At 36.9% G+C, this 17,788-nt stretch overlaps 1 protein-coding gene and 2 non-coding genes across 3 annotated transcripts in view; 1 reads left to right on the top strand and 2 right to left on the bottom strand.

The window, feature by feature from the left end:
* spag17 (sperm associated antigen 17) overlaps positions 1-16,364 on the bottom strand; it is a 39,581-nt gene extending 23,217 nt beyond the window's left edge. Inside the window, exons 1-17 of the mRNA XM_038274765.1 lie at positions 16,226-16,364; positions 12,423-12,566; positions 10,309-10,368; positions 10,056-10,184; positions 7,971-8,133; positions 7,232-7,428; positions 6,993-7,154; positions 6,716-6,862; positions 4,173-4,224; positions 3,961-4,079; positions 3,628-3,828; positions 2,427-2,531; positions 2,133-2,283; positions 1,812-2,009; positions 1,700-1,737; positions 1,452-1,568; positions 55-209 (exon numbers count right to left, since the gene is read on the bottom strand). Of these exons, the coding sequence (XP_038130693.1) occupies positions 55-209; positions 1,452-1,568; positions 1,700-1,737; positions 1,812-2,009; positions 2,133-2,283; positions 2,427-2,531; positions 3,628-3,828; positions 3,961-4,079; positions 4,173-4,224; positions 6,716-6,862; positions 6,993-7,154; positions 7,232-7,428; positions 7,971-8,133; positions 10,056-10,184; positions 10,309-10,368; positions 12,423-12,566; positions 16,226-16,312 (2,225 nt within the window). The 5' untranslated portion in view covers positions 16,313-16,364. The remainder of the gene's footprint in view (positions 1-54; positions 210-1,451; positions 1,569-1,699; positions 1,738-1,811; positions 2,010-2,132; positions 2,284-2,426; positions 2,532-3,627; positions 3,829-3,960; positions 4,080-4,172; positions 4,225-6,715; positions 6,863-6,992; positions 7,155-7,231; positions 7,429-7,970; positions 8,134-10,055; positions 10,185-10,308; positions 10,369-12,422; positions 12,567-16,225) is intronic.
* trnag-gcc lies at positions 3,476-3,546 on the bottom strand. Its single transcript has one exon. It is a non-coding gene; the product is annotated as a tRNA-Gly (tRNA).
* On the top strand, positions 5,821-5,892 carry trnam-cau. Its single transcript has one exon. It is a non-coding gene; the product is annotated as a tRNA-Met (tRNA).
* Positions 16,365-17,788: the final 1,424 nt, after the last annotated feature.

Genomic DNA, 17,788 nt, shown 5'->3' with positions numbered 1-17,788 from the left:
AACATGGATCTGGAGCTAATAGAAAGGATGAAAGATGAGGGAAGAAATACTGACCTGAACCTGACATCTGTGTGGAGGGCCACATCCCAGAACTCTTTACGCAGGCGCTGAGACTTCACAGGGTTGTGGCAAAAAACATACACAATGTTTTCAATGTTTCCTCTAAAGATGTCCAGGCAACTATATTCTTCTGAGGCAACTTGGAGAACCTAAACAGAAATTTTACAGAAATAAGTATGAGAGAGGTAAGATTTTTTTTATGTCTACACAATATTTAATTTCATATCAATTAAACAAACAATCGTCATAGAGCAGACATGGTGTAACATGGGTTAACTGAAACCAGTGGCAGTCCTTGCAGTTCCCAGTGCTTGTTGGATATGAAACCTGACGGTTCTCCTCGGTTCATTTCCAAATGGGAAATGCTGTCGTGATGCATGGATGATTAACTCTGTTGACAGGGCTGTCTAATTGCAATGAATGACCTCGATGTGAACATCTCCACTAGGGAGGAACGCCTGAATGTTGTTACGTGAAATATTTACTCAACTGTCAGGTGCTTCTCTTCCTGTAAACTTTGCTAAATGGATGGGCTACCATTACCTGCCAGGGTAGGCAGGTAGGCCAAGGATGGGAATGGAGGAGAAGTTTAGGGTGTCAGACTTGGATCCCAAAGGTTACCGGTTCGACTCCCGACCCGCCAGGTTGGTGGGGGGAGTAATTAAGATGGGGGGCCATTGAGGGCTGCCCCCTTGCATGGGTGAGGCATAAATGCAATTTCATGGTGTGCAGTGTTCACTTGTGTGTGCTGTGTCACAATGACAATGGGAGTTGGAGGAGTTTCCCAAAGGGCTTTCACTTTCACAAACCACATAGAAGTGGATAACTATGGTACTTAAACAGATTTATTTTGTCATTTTGTACACACAAGTGTAAACAAAAAGAAATTTGGTTAAGAACGGCTCTCTTGACTATTTCATTTTTTTAAAGTGCAGCCTTGAAAACAGTAAAAAAAAAATACATACACATCAGTTTTCTTTTAATAACAAAATATTTACTTAATATCATTAATATATATATACTTGCACCAACATGCTGTGGCTTTGCTCAATTCAGCTAAATACAGGCATACATTGGAAAAAGTGATAGAGGCTGCAGAAGAATTTAGAATGGGGCTGAGGTTAAACTTCCAGCACGACAAAAAGAAATAAACATACAGCTAGAGGTTCATTCAAATGGTTTAAAAGCATGTTGTTGTGGAAAACTACATTTTTGTACTGCCTGGGTTGTCTAAAATAATCAGCCAAACTGTTCTCACAAATCCACACAAATCAATGGAGAAATGATGCATCAAGTCAGAGTTAGGGTTTCTACAACCTAAAGGAAGCAGAATGTGTGGAGTTTCTGTAAAAAGTGCCTCATTTTATCCCATTTATGAATAAAATATTGACCTGTGGAAGAACAGCTGAACTGTGATGCTCTGTGTAGTACCAGTCAAACAGAGATCTTTGTTTACAATCCTGCAGTTCAACTGAATCCAGCTGCGTTATGACTTCCCCATCCAGGTGCTGGAGAAAGAAACGCAACGATGACTACATCACAGCAAAACCTTTGAATTAAAGGGTTCTTCTCTCATCTAAAATAAAACACTAAAAATGAGCTGGCAGAAGAAATACAATTTAAACAATATTAACAATACCTCTGTGTTTCCAGGGTCTTCAGTCAGAAATGCTGGACCTATAGATCATTTACATCAGGAGGTAAGTGGGTGAAGCTGGGTTTCTCTGCGACTGATTCACCTGTTTACAAACCTTTAGTCTGAACGGTTTGAAGCTTCTGTTTGGCAAATAGAACAGGATTGTCCCATGGGATAACTAGTGTCTGCTGCTGCACTGGCTGTGGTTCAGGAGCATTCAGCAAAACGCTGTTCTGATCCACCATGGTCAGTATCATAGCCTCAAACACACTCTGATGAAACAGGCGCTCCACCTCAGGCCAGGAAACACTCTCTATTTTATTTACATAAAAGAATAATTTAGTATCACTTAGAATTTGGACAAAAACAGCAAATGTGTAGAAAAAAAAACAAAGAGCAGATGGATAGAAGCAGGGATGTGAGCTGATTTTCTGACCATCTGTGCAGTAGTGCTTCAGCTGTTGTTTCACTGCCTCCCAGCAGATGTTGCTGTTTCTATATTTGACTACAGACAGAATGCGCTGCCAGGCTGGAAAACTCTCCATCATGGATGACTCTACCTCAGCTGGATTGATACCTTTAACCACCTGAATGGGTCACAGATGTAGGTGACTCAGCAACTTTAGTGAAACTGCAGAGGTTAATGTTTCAAATCAACTTATTCTGTCTGGACACAGACAGTCATACATATTTTAAAAAGTGTTGGAAGTTTTTGAGCATAAATTCTCACGTTAATGTCCCGTAATCGTAGCGCCCTCTCATCATGGCAGCTGATGACCAGAGGATAATCAGGCTTCTTCTGAGCAGGCCCTGGTCCAAACTTTTCCAATAGCCTCTAATGTAGGACAGAAAACAGAGACGTTTAAGTACTTTTTAAGTACTTCTAAAGACTGCCAGTCAGCTGGCTGAAAGACGACTCAGAAAGAAAATCCAATTGAGCTGTTAGGAAATACATAAAACATGATACTCAGGGATGCATCATTATTCCTCCTATTTTACTATTGCTGCTTAGAGGAGCAACTGTATAAGTTTGCATGAGTAGTACAAGAAATACCAAATTAATTTTTGTGAATTTGATCTTTTCTCAACCCTATATGTGTCCAGATATGTTGGTAAATGTCTAATGGTTTTCTGCATCACAGTGCAGGCTGCTGCATCTTTAGATCCCCCTCCTGGTAAACGAGAAATGCTGATTATTTTTAAGTTCCAAGTCATTATCACAAACTATTCAAATTGGCCAATAATTGCAAAAAGACCAACAATTACGTGCCCTTCATTTGCAAAATATAGCAACAAAGGGAACAAATTCCACATATTCACTTTATTTTAGCTCCACCTGGTGGACATCCACTGGTACTAACTCATGATTCAGCTCCAGGAGAAACTCCCACATTCTTTCTCATGCACAGCTGCTCTAAAGCAAACCGTTAGCTGGTGATCTGCTGGAATCAGTCTAACGGTTGTTGCTAGCAACTAAAAAAACATAAACTTCTCTCCTCTCATCAGGTTTATAACAGTTTCAGGCTTAAAGATAAAAACAAAGGAAGTAACAGTTTCCCTGGCGTGCAGTCTGCCCACAGAGCAGCGTTCCCGACCCTCCCCCGACGCTGACTTAAGAGCTGATGCTCTATGTGTAAGCTGCTTTTAGAGGCAGTATGGTTATGCCAAAATAGCAGGAATGGATTGGATTGATGTATTTTAAACTACTTGTCTGTCCTCTCTGCTGGAACATGAGACCCCCTGCTCAAAAGACCACCCATCAAAAGAAAAAGAAGCTGCTGCATTGGCCGGGAATCGAACCCGGGCCTCCCGCGTGGCAGGCGAGAATTCTACCACTGAACCACCAATGCTGCACATATGGGCAACCCTCCGCCATTCGAACAAGATCCGCCCCCCTCACTAGATTTCACACATCACTGCTGTGTACTCACTTCTGTCTCCTCTTCCTCCTGCACATAGTTCAGAGCTTCCTTTAACAAATGTTGTTTCTCTTCTTCTGTCTTCAGGAGAGGCAGCCAGCTCTGGAGCATATAGCTAACCTGATCACAGTCTAACCAAGGACCACTGTTAGCTTGCTGCTCCTCAGGCCCCTGCAAAGGGCCCGGAGAAGGCGGCTTTGTGGAAATCTCCACCTGAAGAGAAATTTAGATGAGAAACTATTAATGACACAAATGGAAGACTGTAACAGAGGATTGTTAAGTGACAATAACTGAAGCTTCATCTAAAAATATAAAGGGACACACACTAATGCACTGCACACCTACCTGCTCCAGAATACAGTGCAGGATTAGCGGCACAGAACAGGCTTCATAGGGAACAGGCTCCAACAGACTGTTATAGTCACACATCTCCACATCCACATATAAAGGAGGCAGCTTTGACTCTGGAAGGTTTTAGAGGAAGGAGACAGATTTTATAGCTTTGGGTAAAAAAGCAAACAACAACATGTGAGCTGTTAGTAAAAGAGAGGTTTAACCTGCGCCTGGTGCGCCCTGATCTCTGACTGGTCGCCTTTTCCTGAGTCGGGTCTGGAGAACAGCAGACACAATGTTTAACCACAAAAACCCATGAAATAAATAAATATTAATGACTAGCTTTAGTAGATGGTGTAAAGAAATATTTGATATACATTTAAAAACATCCTCCTCTGACAGCATTCACTCTTACATGCTGCCAACATCCTATGAACACAGCAATGTTTAGCTCCCTAAACTGTTTCCCATTCATTTCCTATGGTAGTCCTAAACCACTACGGATGTAATACACAATATGACCACTAAGGGAAGTGGCGCTGTTGCTCTGTATTTACCAGCAAAGAGGAAACACTGTTCCTGCTTTTTAACTTGTGTTCCTGCATCTAACTATACCAACATCCTGGAATAAAATAATTTATTTAGTTATGTGATGTCACAGATTTTTCTACTCCTTGCTAAATTTAAAGAAGTGTATGCTAATGATGAAAGACTGTGATCCCTGTTGCAGAATTGAGTCTACTCTAGACTATGAGATTATTATCAATAAATAAGTATAGAGTGAGCTTTATTATGGTAATCAATTTTCTTGAGCTCTGATAAAATCTGCTGGAGTGTTTATGTCTGATAAGAATTTAAGTGAAACTTTTTGTTGTAAATGGTCTCAAATAGGTCAATCTGATCACAGAATAAATAAATATTAAACCCTTATCTTCTTCTATGGAAAATGTATAAAAAAATGTTCCCTCTACTGTTATATGGTGGTTGAATCTGTAATTAATAATCATAAGTTTTATTATTAGTTTTCATGTACTTCTTTTAAAAATGATCCAATATATCTTTGCCCATTAACAGGCAAAAATGAAGAAGAAAATCATATTTTCTCTAGGGATGATGTGTTGTTTTTCACAAAGGGAAAACGTAGCTTTATTCTGCAATAACGTAGCCCTCTTCTGAGGTCAAGCTATAAGAGACAATCTCATTATTTTCAGGGAATACCTAAATGACCTCATGTTTTTTAAAGACAAAATCAGTAATTAATTCAAGCATTTGTCAAATCGCTGCCTATATCAGTTTGAAATGACATGTTTTGTCTTTGTAGTCTTTTATTTTGTAGGGCTGCAACCAAACTCATTCGAGGTGCTATTCTAACATGCTGTGCCTTTTGCTCATATTGTTCTTTTATCAAGCTGTACCTTACTGTCAGAGTTGCTGCATTATTCCATTATTTTTTGTTTCTACCAGATAAACTTGGTTGTTAAAACTCAAAATTACATGGCTGGGGATCTAAACAGCTCTACTGGAAGCCGTTTTGCCATTTTTATAACAAACATCTATTTTCTGCATTGATCTAAAATCTAGACTATAGGTTCATGTTTTCTAGATATATATATCATTTTATTTGTTAAAAAATAATACTTTATTTATGATATACCTATTATGTACATATTCTATTATCCATTCATATAAACTATTATGATCCTGTCCAAAGTGTACAACAATTTACACCTCAACAGATATAGTTGATGAAGAAATTAGAATAGAACTGGTACACAGTACGCCAATTGTTGTAGCCCCGAGCAGGAATCGAACCTGCACCCTCAGGGTTGTTGAGTTCTTTTTTTTTTTTTTTTTTGATACACATATTAGCACAGCAGAGTGGCGCAGCGGAAGCGTGCTGGGCCCATAACCCAGAGGTCGATGGATCGAAACCATCCTCTGCTAACACCATTTTATGACATGTAGCCAAAACCTCAAAGCAATTAATCAACATTTCCAAAGAAATATGACTCAAATTAGAGTGAAACAGTGAGACATTTCTTTATATTAGATCAATAGTTTCATCGAGTAAAAAGAGAGAAAGCAACCAGGTCCACAATCACTGGAATACTCTCCTGAACATCAAAGTCTGTCCACAAAGAAGTGATTTTAAGATCAATGTGGACCAGGACAGCACTGGCAAGAAAGAAGCTGCTGCTGTACACCTACAACCCCAACTACAATTGTCATCTGCCCACATTTATCTGCACTGCTCCAATAGTCGAGCATGGTGGTGGCAGCATCATGCCATGGGTGCATGCTCGGCTCATGATACTGGTGCAGTGCATAAAGTGAGTCGGCTAATTAAATTCAATTTCAACTTAAATCAACAGTTCATCAAAATTTATGAAACCTCAACCCTATTGGAAATGTGTGGACTATGATTTAAAGAGATCCATGCCCAAAACATCAGAAAACAACCTAGTTGAGTGAAGTTTTTAATTAATTTTAATGGTCAAATGTTACTTCATAATCATGCTAGAGGCTTGTTAATGGAAACAAACGATGTAGTTTTAATAAAGTTTTGTAGGCTTTGTGTAAAACGTTGAATCTCTTATTTAGAGAAAAACAGCAACTTATGCAGCTTTTGATTTCAAATTTAAATCAGTTTTTGTTTAATAATATATTTATAGTCCACTAATAAAAAAAGGACCAGCTGAAATAAACAATTCAAACACCCTTTAAAGCAGTTTTCCTTGTAAACCTCTGAGCAGTGCTGTAAATGTACCTCTGCAGGCTGTGAATCCATTGTGACAACAGTGGGTATACTGATGAGCTGGACATGGTCTCTGTAGTGCTGATACTGCCGGCGCATCTCCACAGAGTCATAGATGAGGTTTGCGACGCCATCAAATATCTGCCTTCCCAGCTGCAGCTGAACACAGACAAGAAAAACACAAACCAGGAAATAAAATGACAAATATTGAGCTTCTATTTTCAGGTTATGAGACTTAAATTCTGTAAAAGCCTTAATAAAGACAACAGAGAGATCAGACTCTGCTCACCGCAGTCTGAGGATCCTGTGTTTGGAAGGGGGGTGTGAGATCTGGGACAGGGTAGTTCAGCAGGATCACATCAGGGAGTTTAGAGTCTGCTGTTCCACTGTCTAAAACTGACCTCAGGTGAGACCAGAACAGGTCGAGCTGTCTGGCTTCTACAGGATCCTCGAAACACCAGAGAGAACATCAGAGAAACAGTCACACAGCTACATATATATTCTAGTTTGTAGAGAAGACTCTGAACCTGCAGTCAGAACTGGAGAGGCCTGCAGTTCCTCGGCCTCCTGGCTCTTCTCTTCTTCCAAGCTTTCTTTGTGCTCAAAGCTTAGCTTGATAACGTTTGCAACATGAACACCAATGGCATCCAGCGCTCCTATCAGGCGAGGCTGATGGAATCCCACTAGCAGAATATAATGTTGGGGACCACAGTCCGGCTCGTCATCTGAAGAAATATAAACAAGGAGAAGTAAGGACCTTAACCCTGACCTAAGAGGAAGAAGGAAAGGACACTGAAAAGGAAGGAAGGGAAAGACATTAGGAAGAGAATGAAGAACTTAAGGATGTTCGGGACCAAAAAGTTCAAACTGTCTTACAAAATGATTAAATTCCTGTGGGAGGAAAATGAAGCTGGGTGGGGAGAATGAAGGCTCAACAGTCCCTCAGTGAGCACCCTCTCAATTTGTAGTCGTTACATCTTCTGGTGTCAAATTAACAGTTTATTTCCACAGAATAAAAATAAGCTCTCTTGTAATTTTTTTTTTTTTTTTGTGGGCAAGAGAAGTTTGCAGGGCCAGCACACTTGTCTCATGAAAAAAAAGAAAATAAATCTAAACCTGGTCAAAGGTTTCATTTCCATTCAAATAATGAAAATACTGGTGTTTTGGCTTTTTACATTTTTGGTTTCAAACGAAAAAACAAACTGCCTGAATAGACACAGACCAAGGATAAACATTCATAGACCATTGGCTGTTTTTGTGTTTTTACCTAGATACACGGGAGGCTCAATCTCACCCCGACGTTTGAGCTTGGTTTTGTTCTCCTTGAAGGAATCCAGAGCAGAGGAGGGATCCTTTTCCTTTTGTTTGGAGAGCTTGGCCTTGCTGTTAGAATGAATAAGAACCTTTTCCTTTTCCCCCTCGCTTTCAAGCTGGAATGAAAAAAAAAAAAAAAAAAAATGACTCCTAGTAGGCATCTAGTGACCTTTAAAGAAAATCCTACATAGTCCGGCCACACCTTTTTTTTTTTCAAATATGCTTTTATTGAGTTTTAAATATTTCTCCCTTGTACAACGAGACAACAATCAAAACAATAACATCCATAAAATGACCATTCACAACTTCCACAATATATTTCACTTACTTCACACACAAATTTAATAAATAAACTAAATAATTTAGATTCCCTGCAGTCTCAAACTGTGCCAGCCTTTCCACTGTAATGCAAGATGCCATCTCCTTTATACACATCTGTATCGAGGGCACTTCCATTTGTCTCCAGTACAGAGCTACCATCCTCGTCGCCTTCAGGAGTCCAAAATCAATTAAAGTTCACTCATTAGGATTTAGAAAGTTTTTGGATATTTATTTCAAGCACAGACGTAACTTTCTGAAGGACTGGTGGGATCATGTACCCACCAATAATTTCTGCTTTTTTTCCCCCTTTCCGCTTATTTACTTTAGCCAAAGGTAACAGAGTTTGGGTGCAGCTAACTGTGTTCACAGCGTTTTGATTCCGTGTTTTTTTTCCTCCTCTCTACCGCTTTAACATCATCGGATCTGTCGCTTTGAGACATCAGATTTGCGGTCGCATTTCACTGCGTTCAGAGTAGCTACATGGAGGAGAGACAGAGAGCAGCAATCAGTGAATAGTAACCGGAAGCTGCTTTGATGTTTAAGTAAAAGTTAGGAGACGGGTTGGTTAAAAAAAATCAGAGATCATGCCACTGAAAAATCTGTTTGTTTGACATCCAGAGCTTTTTCAGCTAAAAATGGCAACAAATTATAAGTTTATACAAGTTAGTATTATTATGCAAGAAGCTTAAGAAAACATAGTTTGTTCTTCTTTACTAGTTAAATAAATCTTGGCTTCTCAGAGGGCCATGACTCACAGTTACAGGTTAAAATTAACATGTTTTCTTATTGTACAGATAGAATCAGACTGCAGAGCTTCTACATATCTTGATTTTTTTTCTGGCATTATTATATTAGTAAATAGGTTCATGAATCTTTTTGAAACAGAGCACAGAAAGAAGCAGGGAGAGCTGCAGGTTTAAAGGGGAAACAGATTTACTGGGATATGCAACATACAATAAAATATATCTCCAAGTTCACAAGAAATTTTACAAGAAAGAAATATGATATTCTATATTTAAAATGAAGCATATAGATATTTTTCTGGATGGTATTGAAATTGTACTTCTAGGGATGCATGATATATTGATTTTGGCCTCGGAATCGGCTATAATTCGTTATTTTTTTAATACATTAATGTTCTTGGGCCCTATATATGTAATGCGCTAAAATACATCTCTCAAACTATCTATAAATATAAATATTAGTGTTTTATAGTTATCTTGTGTTCTCAAAAATAGGAAAGCATTCAATAAATATATTTTTGAATATAAAACCTAATGAAAGTGTGCGGGTTGAGTAAGACACCCTTAGAGTGTCTTTCGTCACAAACTTACACCCTCGATACCAAGTATGCATATTTCTATCAGGTGAGGTATCATCACTCCAATGATCAGAGATAAAGTCAAAACAATTTCTTTTCAATATTTTGATTTATTTTTTGGCCAATCCCACACGTAGTGATATAAAGTACCTTTTCCTTCCAAACACTTAATCATCAGGAGACCACCGATTTAACTAAACCAGGGTAATGTATGTTCTTATCAACCATTTTTATTGCATTGTATCAAAATACCCATATTTTGTAATGTTGCAAAGGTAAGAAGGTCTTGTCCTGGATTCCAATAAAACTATTGGCTTGAAATTTTTATTTTTAGAGTATTTCACTGACTGCCCTATAAAGGGTTTAAGAATTACCAGAGAAAATGATTTCCTTTACCTGCTCATCTTCTCTTCTCTGCTGATCACAGCTTTTGACCTGCAGCAACTGGAATTTCAGTAGCTTTGCCAGCAAGTCACAGGGTAGCTCCTGTCTGGCATCCAGCAGCTCCTTAGCAGACACTGCGACCTTCACAAACCAACAGAGAATATACTGACTGCGCAAAATATTAAAAACAATCAACTGCCATGTTATTCATTGTAAAATGTAATACTATTTGAAGAACAAATGCTATCAAGCATCCGAAGCCTACCTCATAAAACATGGGAAGATCATCTTGCTTTTTTCTCTTTGGATTCCCCAGCTCGTGGATCTGTGAGGAAGACGATCGATTAGAGAGGAATATTTACATTTAATAACAATGATGGTTTGTTCTGCAAAATACAATAAGAGCTAAAAAAAAAAAAAAGAAAGGATCTAGAGGAGTTTCTAAAGGATTATGTTCTAATATTTACAACAGGACAGTTTATGTAAAACCTTAGCTTGTCTTAAATAGTTTAATTTTGAGTCATATGCTTTCTGAAAGTTATTCAGCTCATCAGCTTTTTAAATGTGAACAATTAAAGCATAGCAGCTTCACCGTTTTAAAGCTTTATTATATCATTACACCTTTTCCAAATAAAAACTGATAAAAAAAAAAATCAATAGTGTAATTTACTTTATCACAGGCAGATATTCCTATATGAAAGTTACCTTTTACCGCAAAACGTGTCAGCCATTTATTACCACCTTTGATTAAGATTAATCTGAAAAGTACAATTCATCCAGAATCATCATAGCGCAGGATAAAACTGGGGGTTTTTAATAGCTGTTACCAACAGAGTATCAAACAGACAGAAATGGTTACAGGATGTTGCTGCAGTCTCTCGTTGCAAATAAACAGTTTGTGAATGTGTGTTTTTGAATGGGTAACCACATGTAATGGGACAAAGAATAGAACAAAACTACCTTTATATTTCCACACAGGGGGAAATTTGGGTGCAACGGTGCTGCAAACATTAACAGAAGCTTACAGGGACACAGAAGACTTAACAAAAACAATACGCTTTGAGGGTGTTTTTCTGCACATGGGAAAGGGCGGCTGAACTGTATGAAGGAGAGGATAATCGGGGCCATGTATTGTGAGATTTTGGGGAAAAATCTCCTTGCCTCAGTAAGAGCATTGAAGATGAGACGAAGATGGGTCTCCCCACATGACCCGAAAGACACAGCCAGGATAACCAAGGAGAGACTCTATAAGAAGCATATCAAGGTTCTGGTGTGGCCTAGCCAGTCTCCAGACCTAAACCCAATAGAGAATCTTTGGAGGGAGCTCAAACTCTGCTTCTCAGCGACAGCCTGATCTAGCCTGATCCCTCCTGCAGATTGTGCAAACCTGGTTGAAAACTACAAGAAACATTTGACCTCTGTAAATAACAAATGCTTCTGCACCAAATACTAATAATGATTTTCTCAGGTGTTTAAATACTTATTTACAGCTGTATCATGCAAATAAATTGTTTAAAAGAATCATATATTGTGATTTCTATTTTTTAAGATTATATACATTGGACATGCGCCTACGATAACAATTTCAGACCCCTCCATGATTTCTAAATGGGAGAACTTGCAAAATAGGGTGTTCAAATACTTATTCTCCTCACTGCATTTCACTTGTGCAAAGACACTATAATCAAAACAAAAACATCCATAAAATGAACATTAACAATTTCCATAAAACATCTCACATATTTCACACATTTAATTAAACAAAACACAAACACTCAACAACATACATCAATGCAGCCGTTTTAGGTTAATTGTGCATTTTGACATTTAAGAAACTCTATTAAAGGATTCTATAGAGTCTCAAACTCTGCAGCCGTTCCCCTGGTTATACAAGTCAGCCTTTCCAGCATAATGCAAGATGCCATCTGCTTTATACACATCTGTATCGAGGGCACATCCATTTTTCTCCAGTACAGAGCTACCATCCTCCTCGCCTTCAGGAGTCCAAATCAATTAAAGTTGACTCGTTAGGATTCAGAACGTTTTTTGGGATATTTACCAAGTATACATATTTCTTCCAGGTGAGGTATCTTTACTCCAATGATCTCAGATGAAGTCAGAACAATTTCTTTCCAACCTTTTTTGTGCAACAAACATTATTGACAAAAGCTTACAGGTAAACAGAAGACACAACAATTTGAAAAATAATTCACTTCTTATTTTAACTATCCAGTAAAGGAGAACAATGTTATGTTATATTAGAGAATAATTAATGAGAATGCAAATATTCAAACTGGTTACACAAAGATGAAAAAACTGTTGCTCTGTACAGATATTTGTGTGTGTCGGGTACATTTAACCTTTAGCAATAAAAGATACCTTAGCAAGTGTGCTGTCCCAAGTTATGAGGGTGAAGAGTTTTCGCTGTGGTTGCTGAAGAGCCGACACCAGAGGCTGAATGAGTTCCTCTTCTTCCTTGGGACTGCCTCCAACCACAGCAGAGACACAGGCCTGCCATGAGTCCTGAGGAGGTAGTGACACCAGAACAAACAGCTTAAATTGAACAACGCCACATCCGTCTTTCCTGTTAATTGTCATAACTATTTCTTTTTCTTTAGTTTTAGGTAACTTAACACTTAAGTGGGAAAATCTAAAACAAAAGCAGGAATTTAAAATCGGTCCTGAGTGTTCTGCTGTACAAATTTACTAACGATAGCGAGGGTGCGTGAAATCTGGCATTTACACACACCTTTCAAAATAAAACCCCTAAAGAATGCTGTAACCTGTGTTAAAAAACTCTCTTAAATGGGCTTTAATACAAGTGAAACTCATTAACATTGGGTTTAATACATCAGAACAATGAAGTCAGTTTAGAAACTTAAAGATGGTAATCTTTAACTTATGGATAGGAGCGCTTGCATTTATCCATTTTCATGATTATGTCTTACAACTATAAAACACTCTTAAATGTTGCTTTTTCTGTAAATTACAACATTAATTAGGAATAATTAAAAATCATTGTTAAAATAGAAATTATAGCCTACAAAAAAGTCCACATACAGTCCAATAATCCACTATGGTTGGAGGTTTATCCTGCACACAAAAGAAAAATGACTGTGTAAAAGCATTTCCATTAAAAGAAAAAATAAGGGTTCTGCTTTAATTTACTTTACTCAAATTTCCTGTTTGAATTACATATACTGTAGCTACAGCATGACACAAAGACAGCACGTGGTTTTTTTCCCAGGTAGAGGAAGAGCTGATCGGTTTATTAACCAAGTCCATTTAGGTTATTGTGTCTGATGTGTCTCATCTTCCTCTTGAATAAACTCCTTAGATTCTGTAAGGTTTAGGTCAGATCAGTTAGGGAAAGTAATTTCAGCTGCTATTATCAGGAATTGTACCTTTGGTACAGTGGTCAGGTGCCAAGTCCTCCTGAAATAAAATCAGCAATTCTATAAAGCTTGCCAGCAGATGTACTGTGTGCATTAAGCGCTCTAAACTTCTCCTGGTAGATGGCTGCACTGACTCAATGGTTTGGAAAACCTCACATCAGGACCTCATACAACCTTAAAAATGGATGTTGTTTTCAAAACAATCTCAAACAATTAATATTCATTAACTCACAATTATTCTTGTAGCTCTTGCATCTTTTTCATCTATACTTTTTCCTTCAACTTAACTTTCCATTTACATTATTCAATACAGAACTTTGTAACTATCTTAAGCAATTACCTTTTGTGGCTTATCCTCCCTTTTCTGGAGGACCAATCCTGCCATAATTAAAAATGAATACATAAATAAATAAATGCTCCAGAAATAAATAAGCATACAATTATTAAGTAATAAATAAATAAAGTTTAAGATTATAAAGGAAATTAAATAAGGTAATTATTACAAAGACGAAAAACAAAGAAGCTAATTAAAAGAGATATTTACATTTATGTCTCACTGTATAATTTAATTTCTATCTACATTTATTTGATTATTGTGTTTTTAGTGGGGAATTAATTGTATGCTTAGTTATTTTTGGAGCATTTAGTTATTTATTTATTTTTTTTCTATTTATGGCAGGATTGGTCCTCCATACCTTTCGGATAGTTGTTTTAGATTTACTGCATTATTTAATATTTCTGGGGGAAAATTTCATCTTTTTTTGTTTGTTTTGTTTTCAGTAGCTGACCAAACTCATTAGAGTGATTGGTAATAAACCGTTAGAATTATAGTTCAATGTATAATGCCTTTTTACAGAAGAGGATTAGGGCCACTGGAAAAAAAAAAGTTAACTGATTTTTACATTTGATCTCAGTATAATATTTTTTTTAATTCTGAGAAAAATGAATCTCAGCATTCTGACTTTAATCTCACAATTTTGACTTTTTTTCCCCTCAGAATTCTGACTTTAAAGGAATAGTACACCCAAAACATGATTAGCCTTCATTTTCTACTCACCCCCATGCTAAACAACACTCTGGAGTACTTTTTTGATATTTCAAATGCATCTGGAGATCTGGGAGGCTTCTTGCTGTCTGCTGACATTCAAATAATGGAGGTCTATGGTGACCGAGACAGAAAGGTCCATAAAAGTCCACAAAAAAACGTGTCAATATTCCTCTATACTGCTCGTCCAATGTAATCCAAGTGTCCTGAGTGGGTAGCATCCAGAATTTACTCGAAACAAAGTCATTTAGAATGTTTTTAGAGCATAAACAGTAGTGTATAGGATTTCCTGAAAGCGCGCTCATGACGCTACGGAAGCCGGCAGACCAAACCAGCGCATTCAGCTCGGCAAAGAACTCATGCTCTTCCTCAACACTGAAGTCCTCAGACATTTTTCTTTCGTTGTTTCTTTCTTTGCACAGGTAAACAGCACATTTCTTCTTCTACGCTTGCATTATTGGCAGAGCAGACGCTGAATGCGCACTTTCATCTGGTTTGGTCTGCCGGCTTCCGTAGCGTCGTGAGCGCGCATGTGCTTGTTGTTCAGCATGGGGGTGAGTAGAAAATGAAGGCTAATCATGTTTTGGGTGTACTATTCCTTTAATCTCAGCATTGTGGCTTTAATCTCAGAATTTTGACTTTTTTTTTCCCTCAGAATTCTGGCTTTAATCTCAGAATTTTGACTTTTTTTCCCCTCAGAATTCTGGCTTTAATCTCAGAATTTTGGATCTTAATGTAGATGGGCATCATGAAGGAAGAGATGTGGGAGCACTCAGCTTCACTGACAAAGATATGAGGTGTTTGGGAGGGCCAGTAACACATTGGTGGAAAATTACAGAATTAGGCAACTTTTTACGTGATGATATTTAACCCAAAGATGCTATTTACGGTAAATAATGAAAGGGCAGAAGGTGATTAAAACAAGAGAGCTAGTTTAGTCTTTAAAACAGACATGGCAACAGCTTGAAGTCTGTCAGAATTCAGTCAGAATTCTGAGAAAAAAATAAGAATTCTGAGATTAAAGTCAGAATTTTGAGAATAAAATCAAAACTGTGAGAACAAAGTCAAAATTGTGAGAATAAAGTCAAAATTGTGAGAAAAAAGTCAGAAAAAGTCAGAATTCTGAGAATAAAGTCAGAAATCTTAGAATAAAGTCAGAATTCTGAGATTTAAGTTGGAATTGTGAGAAAAAAGTCAGAATTCTGAGCGTAAAGTCAGAATTCTGGCTAAAAAAAAGTCAGAATTTTGAGGAAAAAAAGGTCAGAATTCTGAGTAAAAAAAGTCTGAATTCTGAGAATAAAGTCAGAATTCTGAGTTAAAAAAAAAGTCCGAATTCTGAGAATAAAGTCAGAATTCTGAGAGTAAAATTGGAATTGTGAGGAAAAAAAGTCAGAATTCTGAGATTAGAGTAGGAATCGTGAGAAAAGTCACAATTCTGACTGTTCTCTCCTATTATAGGATACTTAAAACATAATGTAAAAATCAGTTAACTATTTTTTATTTTTTCAGTGGCCCTAATCCTCTTTTGTGCCTTTTAGTTAAGCATTTTGCATAACTTTAATATGTCCATTTTACTACTTCGTTCAGATTAACGCCGATGAAAACACAGCGGTTAGCCGAACAGAAAGACTTGCTTTTAGTTCGTTAATAATTATATATTCACCCACACATTATACCAAGCTAATGATAAATAACAAACTCATATATTACATTTCAAACAAGAACAAATAACACCAAATTACCTCATTAAACTGCGCTTCGACAAGTGCTGTCTCCCATTTATTACAGCGTTTCTTAGCAGGGCGGTTTTTAGCAACTGCCTTCGCCATTCCTGAAAATGTAAGAGGCTAAAGGTAAACCGCGGCCCACTTTAAATGTTGTGGTCTGGAGCCTCTTGTTGCCCTTGGCAACCACTGTAAACGTTAAAGCAAAGTTCTTAAAGGAGCCGTACTTGTAGACTTGAAATTACTTAATAAAAGAATTTAAAATGACAAATATCAGTTATACCACCATGGATTCTTCCAGAAGCAATAGTAAATATGTCACTAATGGAAGAGAAACAAGATAAATCGTACACGATAAATTAATTTATCACAGTTACATTTAGACAGTTATTATCAACATATTCACATTTATACAGATGCATCAAAAACAACAAGGAAAATAGGAATAGCTTATGTAATACCAGAATTCAATATAAAAATAGGAAAACGATTTTAAGATGGATTATCAGTATACACTGGGGAAATGTTGGCAATACTAGTAGCTTTACAATGGGTAGAAGACATAAAAACATTAAAAACAGTAATTTATTCAGATTCAAGCTCTGCATTATTAAGTTTAAAATATAACCAATCAGATAGTAGGATGGACAATTTATTAAAAAATATTCCATACATTATTCAGAATAAAATTTATGGCTTCGATATTTGTATTTGTGTGGGTTCCAGCACATGGAGTAAAAGGAAACAAGAGGGTAGATAAAATGGCAAAGAGAGCAATTAAAAATCTTATTAGTTTTACAGTTAAAACAAGTAAATCAGAGGGAAACAGTATTATTAAAGAAAAAACCATGGAAAAATGGCAACAAAAAAAGGTGGGATGAAGAAAAAACAAGAAGGTGGTTTTATAAAATTTAGAAGATAGTAGGAAAAAGAAGAAACGGAAGATGAAATAGAAAGGAGGAGAGAGTGATAACAAGGTTAAGATTTTTTCAAACAGGACTTAATTATACACATTTTAAAATTCAAAAGCATACTACTGGCAAATGCGATTACTGTGGAAAATATGAAACAATAGAATATGTTATACTGGAATGTCATAAATATGAAAGCGAGAGAAGATATAAGAGGAACGAGTTTTACTGTATTAAGGAAAATATGAATTTATTAGATATTTTAGATTTTTAATGAAAACTAAATGATTACATAGAATTTGATTATAGAGAAGGTGAATGTGTGTATGATATAGACAGGTAGAATACAAAGTTATGTATAAATATGTAGTTTCTTTTCTTTCCTAAGAAATTATATATGTTTATTAAGTAGATAGTCCATCACGAGCCACACTCCATAACAATAAGTGGCGATAATGCTACTAAATGTTTGTTGCCAACCAATAAATCCAACAAGAAGAAGAAGACTTGAAATGGTGCATAAAATATGTCTGCTGGATAAAGTTTAGAGTTTGAATAGAATATAAACAAAATATAATTTCTTTAAATGGCTGAAAAGCTGACCTGAAATATCCCTCCTCCTCCCTCCGTTTTAACTCAGAGCTTCATCTTTTTGTTAAATAATCAAAGC

This window comes from Cyprinodon tularosa, unplaced genomic scaffold (assembly GCF_016077235.1).
Source record: "Cyprinodon tularosa strain WSP-4 unplaced genomic scaffold, ASM1607723v1 ctg93, whole genome shotgun sequence".
NCBI classification, from domain to species: Eukaryota; Metazoa; Chordata; class Actinopteri; order Cyprinodontiformes; family Cyprinodontidae; genus Cyprinodon; species Cyprinodon tularosa.
This window is presented reverse-complemented; position numbering and strand designations above follow the sequence as displayed.